This window comes from Oncorhynchus kisutch, linkage group LG30 (genome assembly GCF_002021735.2).
Source record: "Oncorhynchus kisutch isolate 150728-3 linkage group LG30, Okis_V2, whole genome shotgun sequence".
Classification (NCBI taxonomy): Eukaryota; Metazoa; Chordata; class Actinopteri; order Salmoniformes; family Salmonidae; genus Oncorhynchus; species Oncorhynchus kisutch.
This window is the reverse complement of record NC_034203.2, coordinates 28,777,629-28,793,991: the sequence shown is the minus strand read 5'-3', so window position 1 is coordinate 28,793,991 and position 16,363 is coordinate 28,777,629. Positions and strand designations below refer to the sequence as shown.

At 38.1% G+C, this 16,363-nt stretch overlaps 1 protein-coding gene across 11 annotated transcripts in view; it reads right to left on the bottom strand.

Annotated features, from left to right (window-relative positions):
* Positions 1 to 16,363, bottom strand: part of LOC109874533 (obscurin) — a 134,593-nt gene that overhangs the window by 107,792 nt on the left and 10,438 nt on the right. For 10 of the 11 annotated variants that reach the window (XM_031809833.1, XM_031809839.1, XM_031809841.1 and 7 more), the window contains exons 7-17: positions 15,814 to 15,920; positions 15,292 to 15,460; positions 14,252 to 14,524; positions 13,757 to 14,035; positions 13,004 to 13,282; positions 11,765 to 12,040; positions 11,073 to 11,351; positions 8,019 to 8,294; positions 7,376 to 7,651; positions 7,018 to 7,290; positions 6,643 to 6,909 (exon numbers count right to left, since the gene is read on the bottom strand). In XM_031809833.1, the coding sequence (XP_031665693.1) occupies positions 6,643 to 6,909; positions 7,018 to 7,290; positions 7,376 to 7,651; positions 8,019 to 8,294; positions 11,073 to 11,351; positions 11,765 to 12,040; positions 13,004 to 13,282; positions 13,757 to 14,035; positions 14,252 to 14,524; positions 15,292 to 15,460; positions 15,814 to 15,920 (2,754 nt within the window). The remainder of the gene's footprint in view (positions 1 to 6,642; positions 6,910 to 7,017; positions 7,291 to 7,375; positions 7,652 to 8,018; positions 8,295 to 11,072; positions 11,352 to 11,764; positions 12,041 to 13,003; positions 13,283 to 13,756; positions 14,036 to 14,251; positions 14,525 to 15,291; positions 15,461 to 15,813; positions 15,921 to 16,363) is intronic. The other variant, XM_031809834.1, reaches the window with a different exon arrangement.

The following is a 16,363-nucleotide window of genomic DNA, read 5'->3' as shown; positions in this document are numbered from 1 at the left end:
CAGGTCTGTAACTATGTTGTATGTGTCTGTAACTATGTTGTATGTGTCTGTAACTATGTTGTATATGTCTGTAACTATGTTGTATATGTCTGTAACTATGTTGTATATGTCTGTAACTATGTTGTATTTGTCTGTAACTATGTTTTACAGGTCTGTAACTATGTTGTATGTGTCTGTAACTATGTTGTATGTGTCTGTAACTATGTTGTATGTGTCTGTAACTATGTTGTATATGTCTGTAACTATGTTGTATATGTCTGTAACTATGTTTTACAGGTCTGTAACTATGTTGTATGTGTCTGTAACTATGTTGTATATGTCTGTAACTATGTTGTATGTGTCTGTAACTATGTTGTATATGTCTGTAACTATGTTGTATATGTCCGTAACTATGTTGTATTTGTCTGTAACTATGTTTTACAGGTCTGTAACTATGTTGTATGTGTCTGTAACTATGTTGTATGTGTCTGTAACTATGTTGTATATGTCTGTAACTATGTTGTATATGTCTGTAACTATGTTGTATATGTCTGTAACTATGTTTTACAGGTCTGTAACTATGTTGTATGTGTCTGTAACTATGTTGTATATGTCTGTAACTATGTTGCATATGTCTGTAACTATGTTGTATACGTCTGTAACTATGTTGTATACGTCTGTAACTATGTTGTATACGTCTGTAACTATGTTGTATATGTCTGTAACTATGTTGCATATGTCTGTAACTATGTTGTATGTGTCTGTAACTATGTTGTATATGTCTGTAACTATGTTGTATACGTCTGTAACTATGTTGTATATGTCTGTAACTATGTTGCATATGTCTGTAACTATGTTGTATGTGTCTGTAACTATGTTGTATATGTCTGTAACTATGTTGTATGTGTCTGTAACTATGTTGTATATGTCTGTAACTATGTTGTATATGTCTGTAACTATGTTGTATATGTCTGTAATTATGTTGACTATGTCTGTAACTATGTTGTATCTGTCTGTAACTATGTTGTATATGTCTGTAACTATGTTGTATGTGTCTGTAACTATGTTGTATACGTCTGTAACTTTGTTGTATTTGTCTGTAACTATGTTGTATGTGTCTGTAACTATGTTGTATGTGTCTGTAACTATGTTGTATATGTCTGTAACTATGTTGACTATGTCTGTAACTATGTTGTACAGGCATGTAACTATGTTGTATATGTCTGTAACTATGTTGTATATGTCTGTAATTATGTTGACTATGTCTGTAACTATGTTGTATATGTCTGTAACTATGTTGTATATGACTGTAACTATGTTGTATATGTCTGTAACTATGTTGTATATGTCTGTAACTATGTTGTATATGTCTGTAACTATGTTGTATATGTCTGTAATTATGTTGACTATGTCTGTAACTATGTTGTATATGTCTGTAACTATGATACTCATGTCTGTAACTATGATACTCATGTCTGTAACTATGTTATATATATCTAACTATGCTATATATGTCTGTAACTATATTGTACATGTCTGTAACTACGTTGTATATGTCTGTAACTATGTTGTACAGGTCTGTAACTATGTTGCATATGTCTGTAACTATGTTGTATACGTCTGTAACTATGTTGTATACGTCTGTAACTATGTTGTATATGTCTGTAACTATGTTGTATATGTCTGTAACTATGTTGTATGTGTCTGTAACTATGTTGTATATGTCTGTAACTATGTTGTATTTGTCTGCAACTATGTTGTACAGGCATGTAACTATGTTGTATATGTCTGTAACTATGTTGTACAGGTCTGGAACTATGTTGTATATGTCTGTAACTATGTTGTATTTGTCTGTAACTATGTTTTACAGGTCTGTAACTATGTTGTATGTGTCTGTAACTATGTTGTATGTGTCTGTAACTATGTTGTATATGTCTGTAACTATGTTGTATATGTCTGTAACCATGTTGTATATGTCTGTAACTATGTTGTATTTGTCTGTAACTATGTTTTACAGGTCTGTAACTATGTTGTATGTGTCTGTAACTATGTTGTATGTGTCTGTAACTATGTTGTATATGTCTGTAACTATGTTGTATATGTCTGTAACTATGTTGTATATGTCTGTAACTATGTTTTACAGGTCTGTAACTATGTTGTATGTGTCTGTAACTATGTTGTATGTGTCTGTAACTATGTTGTATATGTCTGTAACTATGTTGTATATGTCTGTAACTATGTTGTATATGTCTGTAACTATGTTGTATGTGTCTGTAACTATGTTGTATATGTCTGTAACTATGTTGTATATGTCTGTAACTATGTTTTACAGGTCTGTAACTATGTTGTATATGTCTGTAACCATGTTGCATATGTCTGTAACTATGTTGTACAGGTCTGTAACTATGTTGTATATGTCTGTAACTATGTTGTACAGGTCTGTAACTATGTTGTATATGTCTGTAACTATGTTGTATATGTCTGTAACTATGTTTTACAGGTCTGTAACTATGTTGTATATGTCTGTAACTATGTTGCATATGTCTGTAACTATGTTGTACAGGTCTGTAACTATGTTGTATATGTCTGTAACTATGTTGTATATGTCTGTAACTATGTTGTACAGGTCTGTAACTATGTTGTATATGTCTGTAACTATTTTGTATATGTCTGTAACTATGTTGTATATGTCTGTAACTATGTTGTACAGGCATGTAACTATTTTGTATATGTCTGTAACGATGTTGTACAGGCATGTAACTATTTTGTATGTGTCTGTAACTATGTTGTACAGGTCTGTAACTATGTTGTATATGTCTGTAACCTTACTGTATTTGTCTGTAACTATGTTGTATTTGTATGTAACTATGTTGTATATGTCTGTAACTGTGTTGTATATGTCTGTAACTATGTTGTATATGTATGTAACTGTGTTGTATATGTATGTTACTATGTTGTATATGTATGTAACTGTGTTGTATATGTATGTAACTATGTTGTATTTGTTTGTAACTATGCTGTACAGGTCAGGTCTGTAACTATGTTGTATATGTCTGTAACTATGTTGTACATGCCTCTAACTATGTTGTACAGGTCTGTAACTATGTTGTATATGTCTGTAACTATGTTGTACATGCCTCTAACTATGTTGTATTTGTCTGTAACTATGTTCTATATGTCTGTAACTATGTTGTACAGGTCTGTAACTATGTTGCATCTGTCTGTAACTATGTTGTACAGGTCTGTAACTATGTTGTATATGTCTGTAACCTTACTGTATTTGTCTGTAACTATGTTGTATTTGTATGTAACTATGTTGTATATGTCTGTAACTGTGTTGTATATGTCTGTAACTATGTTGTATATGTATGTAACTGTGTTGTATATGTATGTAACTATGTTGTATATGTATGTAACTGTGTTGTATATGTCTGTAACTATGTTGTATATGTATGTAACTATGCTGTACAGGTCAGGTCTGTAACTATGTTGTATATGTCTGTAACTATGTTGTACATGCCTCTAACTATGTTGTACAGGTCTGTAACTATGTTGTATATGTCTGCAACTATGTTGTACAGGCATGTAACTATGTTGTATATGTCTGTAACTATGTTGTACAGGTCTGTAACTATGTTGTATATGTCTGTAACTATGTTGTATTTGTCTGTAACTATGTTTTACAGGTCTGTAACTATGTTGTATGTGTCTGTAACTATGTTGTATGTGTCTGTAACTATGTTGTATATGTCTGTAACTATGTTGTATATGTCTGTAACTATGTTGTATATGTCTGTAACTATGTTGTATTTGTCTGTAACTATGTTTTACAGGTCTGTAACTATGTTGTATGTGTCTGTAACTATGTTGTATGTGTCTGTAACTATGTTGTATATGTCTGTAACTATGTTGTATATGTCTGTAACTATGTTGTATATGTCTGTAACTATGTTTTACAGGCCTGTAACTATGTTGTATGTGTCTGTAACTATGTTGTATGTGTCTGTAACTATGTTGTATATGTCTGTAACTATGTTGTATATGTCTGTAACTATGTTGTATATGTCTGTAACTATGTTGTATGTGTCTGTAACTATGTTGTATATGTCTGTAACTATGTTGTATATGTCTGTAACTATGTTTTACAGGTCTGTAACTATGTTGTATATGTCTGTAACTATGTCACATATGTCTGTAACTATGTTGTACAGGTCTGTAACTATGTTGTATATGTCTGTAACTATGTTGTACAGGTCTGTAACTATGTTGTATATGTCTGTAACTATGTTGTATATGTCTGTAACTATGTTTTACAGGTCTGTAACTATGTTGTATATGTCTGTAACTATGTTGCATATGTCTGTAACTATGTTGTACAGGTCTGTAACTATGTTGTATATGTCTGTAACTATGTTGTATATGTCTGTAACTATGTTGTACAGGCATGTAACTATGTTGTATATGTCTGTAACTATGTTGTACAGGTCTGTAACTATGTTGTACAGGCATGTAACTATGTTGTACAGGTCTGTAACTATGTTGTATATGTCTGTAACTATGTTGTATATGTCTGTAACTATGTTGTATATGTCTGTAACTATGTTGTATATGTCTGTAACTATGTTGTACAGGTCTGTAACTATGTTGTACAGGCATGTAACTATGTTGTACAGGTCTGTAACTATGTTGTATATGTCTGTAACTATGTTGTATATGTCTGTAACTATGTTGTATATGTCTGTAACTATGTTGTATATGTCTGTAACTATGTTGTATATGTCTGTAACTATGTTGTACAGGCATGTAACTATTTTGTATTTGTCTGTAACTATGTTGTATTTGTATGTAACTATGTTGTATATGTCTGTAACTGTGTTGTATATGTCTGTAACTATGTTGTATATGTATGTAACTGTGTTGTATATGTATGTAACTATGTTGTATATGTCTGTAACTATGTTGCATATGTATGTAACTATGTTGTATATGTCTGTAACTATGTTGCATATGCATGTAACTATGTTGTATATGTATGTAACTGTGTTGTATATGTATGTAACTATGTTGTATTTGTTTGTAACTATGCTGTACAGGTCAGGTCTGTAACTATGTTGTATATGTCTGTAACTATGTTGTACATGCCTCTAACTATGTTGTACAGGTCTGTAACTATGTTGTATATGTCTGTAACTATGTTGTACATGCCTCTAACTATGTTGTATTTGTCTGTAACTATGTTCTATATGTCTGTAACTCTGTTGTACAGGTCTGTAACTATGTTGCATCTGTCTGTAACTATGTTGTACAGGTCTGTAACTATGTTGTATATGTCTGTAACTATGTTGTATATGTCTGTAACTATGTTGTACAGGTCTGTAACTATGTTGTATATGTCTGTAACTATGTTGTATATGTCTGTAACTATGTTGTATATGTCTGTAACTATGTTGTATATGTCTGTAACTATGTTGTATATGTCTGTAACTATGTTGTATATGTCTGTAACTATGTTGTATATGTCTGTAACTATGTTGTATATGTCTGTAACTATGTTGTACAGGCATGTAACTATTTTGTATATGTCTGTAACCTTACTGTATTTGTCTGTAACTATGTTGTATTTGTATGTAACTATGTTGTATATGTCTGTAACTGTGTTGTATATGTCTGTAACTATGTTGTATATGTCTGTAACCTTACTGTATTTGTCTGTAACTATGTTGTATATGTCTGTAACTGTGTTGTATATGTCTGTAACCTTACTGTATTTGTCTGTAACTATGTTGTATTTGTATGTAACTATGTTGTATATGTCTGTAACTGTGTTGTATATGTCTGTAACTATGTTGTATATGTATGTAACTGTGTTGTATATGTATGTAACTATGTTGTATATGTATGTAACTGTGTTGTATATGTCTGTAACTATTTTGTATATGTCTGTAACTGTGTTGTATATGTCTGTAACTATGTTGTATATGTCTGTAACTGTGTTGTATATGTATGTAACTGTGTTGTATATGTCTGTAACTATGTTGTATATGTATGTAACTGTGTTGTATATGTATGTAACTATGTTGTATATGTATGTAACTGTGTTGTATATGTATGTAACTATGTTGTATTTGTTTGTAACTATGCTGTACAGGTCAGGTCTGTAACTATGTTGTATATGTCTGTAACTATGTTGTACATGCCTCTAACTATGTTGTACAGGTCTGTAACTATGTTGTATATGTCTGTAACTATGTTGTACATGCCTCTAACTATGTTGTATTTGTCTGTAACTATGTTCTATATGTCTGTAACTATGTTGTACATGCCTCTAACTATGTTGTATTTGTCTGTAACTATGTTCTATATGTCTGTAACTATGTTGTGTATGTCTGTAGCTATGTTGTATATGTCTGTAACTCTGTTGAATATGTATGTAACTGCATTGTATATGTCTGTACCTATGTTGTACATGTCTGTAACTATGTTGTACAGGTCTGTAACTGTGTTGTATATGTCTGTAACTGTGTTGTATATGTCTGTAACTGTGTTGTATATGTCTGTAACTATGATGTATATGTCTTTAACTATGTTGTTTATGTCTGTAACTATATGCTGCAGTAATGAATGACCAAATGTTAAATCTAATGAAAGTAAAGCCTCAGCTACCATTGGTGGAGACCTTGGCAGAGGTCTTATCATCTTTGCATTCACAGATGTACTCTCCCTCATCCGCTTTGGTCATTCCTGTTATGGTAAGGACCCGCTTGGCACTGTCAGCGCTGACACAGAACCTGCCACCGGGTTTGACCTCACGACTGTTGTGGCGCCAGAGTACGTCCCCTGAGGCTTGGTTCAGTTCACAGGTCAGGGTCAGCGTAACACCCAGCTCTGTGGCTACAGGCTGCAACTGCACCACAAACTTCAGCGGTGTATCTGAGAGGAAACATGGACAGAACTTAATTAACTACATTTTATAAGCACGCTCTTATGTCAGTATTGACTGTACACGCCAATCAATTGTTCTGATGAATGCTAACTAACGTTTGACTTGAACTTTGAACTCAAGCTTGTCATCATCAGTGTGGCAAGAGTAGGTGCCACTGTCTTTGACTTCGGTGGACTTCACAATCAGGGTACGAGAATGTCCCTCTCTCTTCATCTCATATTTAGTGCCTTCCTTCAACTCTACTCCATCTCTGAACCACTTAACACTGGCACTCTCCGAAGTCAGCTCAGTGGTCAAAACAATCTTCTCACTTGCTTGAACACTGCATATATCCTTCACGGCAGTCTTCTTAAACTTGGCAGAGGATTCTAGAGAAAAAAATAAGACATGTTAGCATAGTGATGATAGTGCTGGGTATAACAAATATGGTTGAATGAGTCAATGACATCATACCTGTCACCTGTATCTTAAAGGCCAGCTTCTCTGCTCCAACCTCACAGGTGTACTCTCCAGCATCCTTCTTCTCCACCTTCTCTATCACCAGCTGACGAGTCTTGCCCTTTGTCTCCATGGAGACTGTCTTACTGGAAGTCAGCAGTTTGCCATCCTTGTACCATTTCACCTCTGTCTTGGTATCTGACACATCACAGCTCAGAGTGGCTTTCTGGGAGAGAGTAGCTTTCACCTCCTTCTGTACAGAGTCCTTATTGGAGAAAGCAGCCTGGGCCTCTGAATGGGAATCATTGAAGGGTATGGTAAAACCAGAAACCATTCATTCAGGGTCAAACAATCCCAACACCAAATCAGAAACCCTTTGGATATCTTGCACATGACATACAAAAGGGAAATCAAGCGATATTGTCAAAGTAAGTTAAAAAAAAAATGCATTTCTAAAGCATTATGAGACAGAGAAGAACATAAAATTCAGACTTCCACACTAACAAAACCATCAAAACAAACAGTATAACATGTCTTTCCTTGGGAGAAGAAAATTGTAGACAACGTAGAACACAGACACAGTACATTGACAACCATCCAGCCTCCAAAACCTTGAGAGAAACATCAATGGACAGCCAGCTTTGAAATCGTCCCATACCTGTCACCTGTAGCTTAAAGACCAGCTTCTCTGCTCCAACCTCACAGGTGTACTGTCCAGCATCCTTCTTCTCCACCTTCTCTATCACCAGCTGACGAGTCTTGCCCTTTGTCTCCATGGAGACTGTCTTACTGGAAGTCAGCAGTTTGCCATCCTTGTACCATTTTACCTCAGTCTTGGTGTCAGATACCTCACAGCTCAGAGTGGCTTTCTGGGAGAGAGTAGCTTTCACCTCCTTCTGTACAGAGTCCTTATTGGTGAAAGCTGCTTGAGTTTCTGAGGGAACAATTATGGAGGTGCATGATAGTACCAGAAACATAACATTCAAGGTCAAACAATCCCAACAACCAAACCATATCATACACACAGCAGACATTAGGGGACATAAGCAATACAAATGCTAGATAAATCAACCATCTGCATTTATAAAGTAGTAAGACTCAGACAAGACAATGCAACAAACAGGGTAACGGACAATTCAGACATTAGCAAAACAATAAAAAAAGACAACACTATAACGTCTCTTTCTATTATGGAAAACATTTGTAGACAATGTAGAGAACATATACAGTGGGGAGAACAAGTATTTGATACTCTGCCGATTTTGCAGGTTTTCCTACTTACAAAGCATGTAGAGGTCTGTAATTTTTATCATAGGTACACTTCAACTGTGAGAGACGGAATCTAAAACAAAAATCCATAAAATCACATTGTATGACTTTTAAGTAATTCATTTGCATTTTATTACATGACATAAGTATTTGATACATCAGAAAAACAGAACTTAATATTTGATACAGAAACCTTTGTTTGCAATTACAGATATCATACGTTTCCTGTAGTTCTTGACCAGGTTTGCACACACTGCAGCAGGGATTTTGGCCCACTCCTCCATACAGACCTCCTCCAGATCCTTCAGGTTTCGGGGCTGTCGCTGGGCAATATAGACTTTCAGCTCCCTCCAAAGATTTTCTATTGGGTTCAGGTCTGGAGACTGGCTACGCCACTCCAGGACCTTGAGATGCTTCTTACGGAGCCACTCCTTAGTTGCCCTGGCTGTGTGTTTCGGGTCGTTGTCATGCTGGAAGACCCAGCCACGACCCATCTTCAATGCTCTTACTGAGGGAAGGAGGTTGTTGGCCAAGATCTCGCGATACATGGCCCCATCCCTCCTCCCCTCAATACGGTGCAGTCGTCCTGTCCCCTTTGCAGAAAAGCATCCCCAAAGAATGATGTTTCCACCTCCATGCTTCACGGTTGGGATGGTGTTCGTGGGGTTGTACTCATCCTTCTTCCTCCTCCAAACACTGCGAGTGGAGTTTAGACCAAAAAGCTCTATTTTTGTCTGATCAGACCACATGACCTTCTCCCATTCCTCCTCTGGATCATCCAGATGGTCATTGGCAAACTTCAGACGGGCCTGGACATGCGCTGGCTTGAGCAGGGGGACCTTGCGTGCGCTGCAGGATTTTAATCCATGACGGCGTAGTGTGTTACTAATGGTTTTCTTTGAGACTGTGGTCCCAGCTCTCTTCAGGTCATTGACCAGGTCCTGCCATGTAGTTCTGGGCTGATCACTCATCTTCCTCATGATCATTGATGCCCCACGAGGTGAGATCTTGCATGGAGCCCCAGACCGAGGGTGATTGACCGTCATGTTGAACTTCTTCCATTTTCTAATAATTGCGCCAACAGTTGTTGCCTTCTCACCAAGCTGCTTGCCTATTGTCCTGTAGCCCATCCCAGCCTTGTGCAGGTCTACAATTTTATCCCTGATGTCCTTACACAGCTCTCTGGTCTTGGCCACTGTGGAGAGGTTGCAGTCTGTTTGATTGAGTGTGTGGACAGGTCTATTTTGTACATGTAACGAGTTTAAACAGGTGCAGTTAATACAGGTAATGAGTGGAGAACACGAGGGTTTCTTAAAGAAAAACTAACAGGTCTGTGAGAGCCAGAATTCCTACTGGTTGGTAGATGATAAAATACTTATGTCATACAATAAAATGCAAATGAATTACTTAAAAATCATACAATGTGATTTTCTGGATTTTTGTTTTAGATTCCGTCTCTCACAGTTGAAGTGTACCTATGATAAAAATGACAGACCTCTACATGCTTTGTAAGTAGGAAAAACCTGCAAAATCGGCAGTGTATCAAATACTTGTTCTCCCCACTGTACATTTACAACTGTTCAGCCTCCGAAGCCTTCTGAGAAACAATAATAGAGCCAGCTGTATCTTAAAGACCAACTTCTCTGCTCCAGCCTCACAGGTGTACTCTCCAGCATCCTTTTTCTACACATTTTCTATCACAAGCTAACAAGCTTTGCTCATTGACAACATGTGGACTGTCTTAGTGCAAGTCAGTAGCTTGCCATATTTGTACCATTTCACATCTGTCTTGGTATCTAACAGCTCACAGCTCAGAGTGGCTTTCTGGGAGAGAGTAGCTTTCACTTCCTGATGTACAAAGTCCTTATTGGAGAAAGCAGCTTTCATTTCTAAAGGAGGAACAATTGAGGGATATGATGGAAATGAGAAACCTCAATATCACATGAAAACAGGAACCATATCTCTAGACTGGACAAATACGGGAGTTATTGGACAAACTGGTACAGATTATTGGACAAATTGGTACAAACTGAAATTCCAATGTGGCGTGGAGACAGACACACAGTCCAGAGCAACAAACTGGGAAACAGAGCACTCAGATATCCCCATGAGAAACATCTGTGAATCGAGACAAAATGTTCAAAGGACAATGCTGTGCGCAATCAAAACAACCAATTAAACCTATTTTTTGGCAAGATAAAACTCACAAATGCTAAGGCAAAGAAAATAACTAAATAGCTGTAAGTTAAAAAACAGAACTAAAAATGTAACTGTGTATGTCCCATAACATCTTCTCCGACTTAAGAAAATCTCTTACGATTATCTTTAAATAAGGAGAATACCATTTTAATAAATAGGACAGACAAACGGACAGCCATTCAAGCAACCAAAACCTAAATCACATCACAGAGGGCTCCTAACTAAAAAAACAACTCCTGCATACCTGTCACCTGTATCTTATAGACCAGTTTCTCTGCTCCAACCTCACAGGTGTACTCTCCAGCATCCTTCTTCTCCACCTTCTCTATCACCAGCTGACGAGTCTTGCCCTTTGTCTCCATGGAGACCGTCTTACTGGAAGTAAGCAGTTTGCCATTTTTGTACCATTTCACCTCTGTCTTGGTATCTGATACCTCACAGCTCAGAGTGGCTTTCTGGGAGACAGTAGCTTTCACCTCTTTCTGTATAGAGTCCTTATTGGTGAAGGCAGCCTGATGTGCTTCTGATGGAACAGTCATGGAGGGGCACAATGGCAGAAATACTTAATTTAGGGTCAAACAGTATCAGCACCAAACACAGAACACACCACTTACTGTCCTGTACAGACATGGGAAGAATTGTCTCCAGAATGACACCGAGAGTTAACTGTCAGCAATTCTACCATGGTACGGAGACAAACAAACTGCGCAACAAACACAGAAACAGACTATTCAGATGTAATATAAGCTAGAGCAGCAACACAGATTGTAGGAGATGTCAACTTGGGAAGACAACTCGACAAATTAAACAACCTTTGTCAAAGACAAGTTTTATCAAATAAATATTTGTAGGACAGGCATATAGACAACCATTCGTCCCACTATATGCCCCAGAGCAAACAATAGACAGACAGTAAATCCAATATATCCTCCATACCTGTCACATGTATCTTAAAGACCAGTTTCTCTGCTCCAACCTCACAGATGTACTCTCCAGCATCCTTCTTCTCCACCTTCTCTATCATCAGCTGACGAGTCTTGCCCTTTGTCTCCATGGAGACTGTCTTACTGGAAGTCAGAAGTTTGCCATCCTTGTACCATTTCACCTCAGTCTTGGTATCAGACACCTCACAGCTCAGAGTGGCTTTCTGGGAGAGAGCAGCTCTCACCTCTCTCTGTACAGAGTCCTTATTGGAGAAGGCAGCCTGGGCCTCTGTAAATCAACCATTAGCAGTTCAAATTTAGAATGGGAATAGACACACAGCCACAAAAGGGACAGAGACCAGTGAGACGTCCCCATAAGCCACAAAGCAAAACAACCAGAGCCAAATCAAGCAAGGAAACAACGTTGAAGCCTCAAACATAGCCCCTTGTCTGATGGAATCAACTAATCCTAAGATCTCAACTTTATCAGTATGACAAAAAACTAGGCATTTGGTTCTTACTGAGACAAAAGCTAAATGTAATTCAACAGTACACTTGCCAAAGCATCCAAGGGGAGAGGTAAATATTTAATAGTTATTTTCCCCTAAGATAAACATGTCCAATGTGTAGAGCAGAAAGCTAGTATGAGGGTTTGCAGTCAGGCTACAATGGAAGGCAGCCGGTGTGTAGGAAAAAAAAAATATGTAGAGTTCAAAAGGTACTGGCACTCAAAACCATGAAAAGGAATAACCCAAGGAGGCCGATGTGCAAAAATAATATGCTTAATTTAATCTACGCTCAAAAGAATACAAAAAGTACAAAGTTAATAAACTAAAAAGGAGCATACGGTTCAGCCTTATCATCAGTAATGTACAAACAAATTAGGAAGACGTACTTAAGAAGACACACCTGCTGTGCGTAACAGGCGCAACAGGTGCAAGCAGATAGTTGATTAGAGACCGGCGAAAAAGGAGTGAATACATATTAACAAGGAATATGTGGAAGAATAAAGAAAATGGACAATTCAAATGTCACATATAATTGAAAAAAGACAATGAGCTGGGCTACATAACAATATTAGAAGCAATAGATATTAGGCTGAAGAGCTCAGAGTGCTTGGAGGTGGGGTGGCGGACTGCTGGTGCCTGTAACATGCAAGGTCCAATTCCTCATTAATGTGAAGAGCAGACAGACAACCATTCAAGCAATCGGGCAGAAAGGAGACAAGACAGCAAGTCAATATCCTCCTTACCTGTCACCTGTATCTCATATACCAGTTTTTCTGCTCCAACCTCACAGGTGTACTCTCCAGCATCCTTCTTCTCCACCTTCTCTATCACCAGCTGACGAGTCTTGCCCTTTGTCTCCATGGAGACTCTCTTACAGGAAGTCAGCAGCTTGCCATCCTTGTACCATTTCACCTCAGTCTTGGAATCTGACACATCACAGCTCAGAGTGGCTTTCTGGGAGAGAGTAGCTTTCACCTCCTTCTGTACAGAGTCCTTGTTGGTGAAGGCAGCCTGTTGGGCTTCTGAGGGAACAATCATGGAGGGGCATAGTAGGGGTCAAATAATGAAAACAGGAATAATTTTTCGACACTGGACAGACATGGGTAGCATTGACATACATAACAGCCATAGTCAACCAGCTACAGCACTAATATAGTAGAGGCAGACACATCGCATCATTGAGGTGTCCTCAGAAGCCATGAAAGAAAAATCATCCAATGAAACAGCTTTGAAGCCCATATCTCCAAACAATATTTTATCTGATAACCTTACACATTTTTAGGTCTCAATTAGAACACAATTGAAACTAACAAAACAACCATACATTTCTAACATAATGAGCAGAGCTGAAGAAATTCAAATGTTGTACATTGTTCAAACCATCACCAAGGACTAAGGGGAAAACGCTTCAAATTTGCAAGACTGGCATATGGACAACCACTCCAGCAACCTCGTTCAAAAGTAGACAATAGACAGTAACTCAATATTTGGCTTACCTGACACATGTATTTTAAAGACCAGCTTCTCTGCTCTAGCTTCACAGGTGTATTCTCCAGCATCCTTTTTCTCCATTTTGTCTACTACCAACAGACGACTCTTGCCCTTTGTCTCCATGGAGACAGTTTTACTTGCAATGATCTGTTTGCCGTCCTTGTACCATTTCACCTCTGTCTTGGTATCTGCAACCTCACAGCTCAGAGTGGCTTTCTGGGAGAGAGTAGCTCTCACTTCCTTCTGTACAGAGTCCTTGTTGGTGAAGGCAGCCTGTTGAACTTCTGAGGGAACAGTCATGGAATGGCTAAGTAAAATCAGAAACCTTTTCTGGGGGGTTGAACACTCAAAACAGGAACAGTATTTGTATGGGCAGTCTGGGATTCTGAGGGGACACTAGTTTTCTAGCTTAAAAAAAAATATGACTAGGTATTCTACAAGCTGAATACAATGATATTGTTTGTCCGGTGTGCTCTACAGACATTCCTTCTCTCTCTTACCTTTTATCTTGACCTGGAATGTGACTTTGTCTTCCGCTGTCTCGCAGGAGTAGTGTCCCTCGTCACTCTTCTTGGCGTTCTTGATGACCAGTCTCCTCTGTGTCCCTTTGGAGATAATGGTAGTTCTTTGGTCCTCAATGACCACTGTCTGATCCTTCCTCCACACCACCACCCCGCTGGCAGACGATACCTCACAGTTCAACTCAAGGTGCCCACTGAGGGCAGGTGCCACCCCCATGGGACCCCTTGGCTTGTTCAGGAATTTTGCTTCATCTGGAAGAGAAACATGGATGGATTTGTCATCAAGAACAAAAACATGATTTGTCTTTTTAGTTTATAGAGTCGTGGTGGAAATCTATTAATACCTTAAGGTTATGATTAAATGTTAACAAAGGCCCATGTGGAATTGAATATGACAAAAAATATGCAATAAGAATCACCTATGATGATTTATTCGCTTTACAAATATTTGATTATGCTTTTATAACCAAACAGCTACATTTCATACACCATCAAATGATAGGTGGGTGTCTGCCTGTGCGTGGTTGGAGGATTGGGGACGGTACCAGTGACACATTGGACTTTATTACATGATGACAGAGAGCTCTTTCCCATGCTAGACGACTCACTACCACCTGGTGTTAGCTGTCACAGCCCAGTCTGTCCCTGTGTGTCACGTGGTGTGAGAGGGGCTTTCTGTAGGCAATGTAGGTTAGAGGTTGCACTTCATACGCGTGTCAGTTTAAGATCCGGGGTCAGACTAACCTACTGGATTTCGAGTGTAACAACATCTGTCATATGTAAAAAATAAAGATAAAGTACAAAACGGGTTTTCAGTGAAGCTGTACAAAATGTAGCTGTTTCTGTTATTGTATTACAATTATATGGGAATCTGAGGGATCAGGTTTCCACTTTCCACCAGGTGTCAAAAAGGACATATTAATATGTTGTAGACATTGGAGTGGTTTCTTATTTCTAGCATGATAGATTACTACAGGAGTTGAGTCTTTATTCTTGATATTTCGGCTGTCCTGTTCTACCTTTTAGAGAAAGCTTCAGGGACATTCTGTCTTCGTTTAGGACACACTCATAGATTCCCGTGTCCTCTTCAGTGACATTGTGCACCATCAGGATCCTCTTGTGGTCAGTGGTTATGCACTCATACTTCTTGCCCATCTTCAGCTCCCGTCCATTCTTCATCCAGACCACCTACAGAGTCGGAGGAAACATTGAAATGCACAATCCGCACAAGAGAGAGCATTACACAGTGATTTACACAGTGAATTGAATCTGAACAATTCAAAAGAGAAAGTCTTAAGTATTTTTGTATTTATAACACTACTCCTAACCCTAACAGGGTTCATTAATTAATTCAGTCATCTGGACTTTATATATATATATGCCATTAGAAAATATATGCCATTTAGCAAACACTTTTATCCAAAGTGATTTACAGTCGTGCATACATTTTATGCATGGCTGGTCCTGGGAATCAAACCCACTACCCCGGTGTGACAAGCGCCATGCGCTACCAACTGAGCTACAAAAGGACCACTACACACCTGGGCATGGTAATCAGACACCTCTGTGGTCAGCTGGGCGGAGGACTGGGCGCTGCAGGTCACCACCTCAGTGTGAGCAGACTTACTGGTAAACCGGATAGGTGGAGCTGTAAATAGAGGTTTCACATAAGCTACCGGGGCTATGCTTATTACAGAGTATTGAATTGTAGTTGTTGTATGGGAAATTCCAATGGAAAGATGGTGACTGTCTACCAACAGAACAGCTAACAGATGAGGTTCCTAACTGCTTGTACAGCACTATGAGGTTGGAATAATAGTGTGAAATTGTGAAAATGAGTATAACGCCCTTTTAGTGCAAAAGCTATTTGTAAAGAAAGTCTAGAATTTCATCCTGTTTGGGTGGGATGGAGTTTTGGTCTGCCTGGTGACATCACCATGCGGTAAATTAGTTAATAGATCCATAAGAAAGAGAGGAAAGGGTTCTACATGGAACCCAAAAGGGTTCTTTCTGGAACCAAAAGGGTTCTACCTACAGTAGTACCAAAAAGGGTTCAACAAAGGGTTCTTCTCCATGGGGACAGCCAAAGAA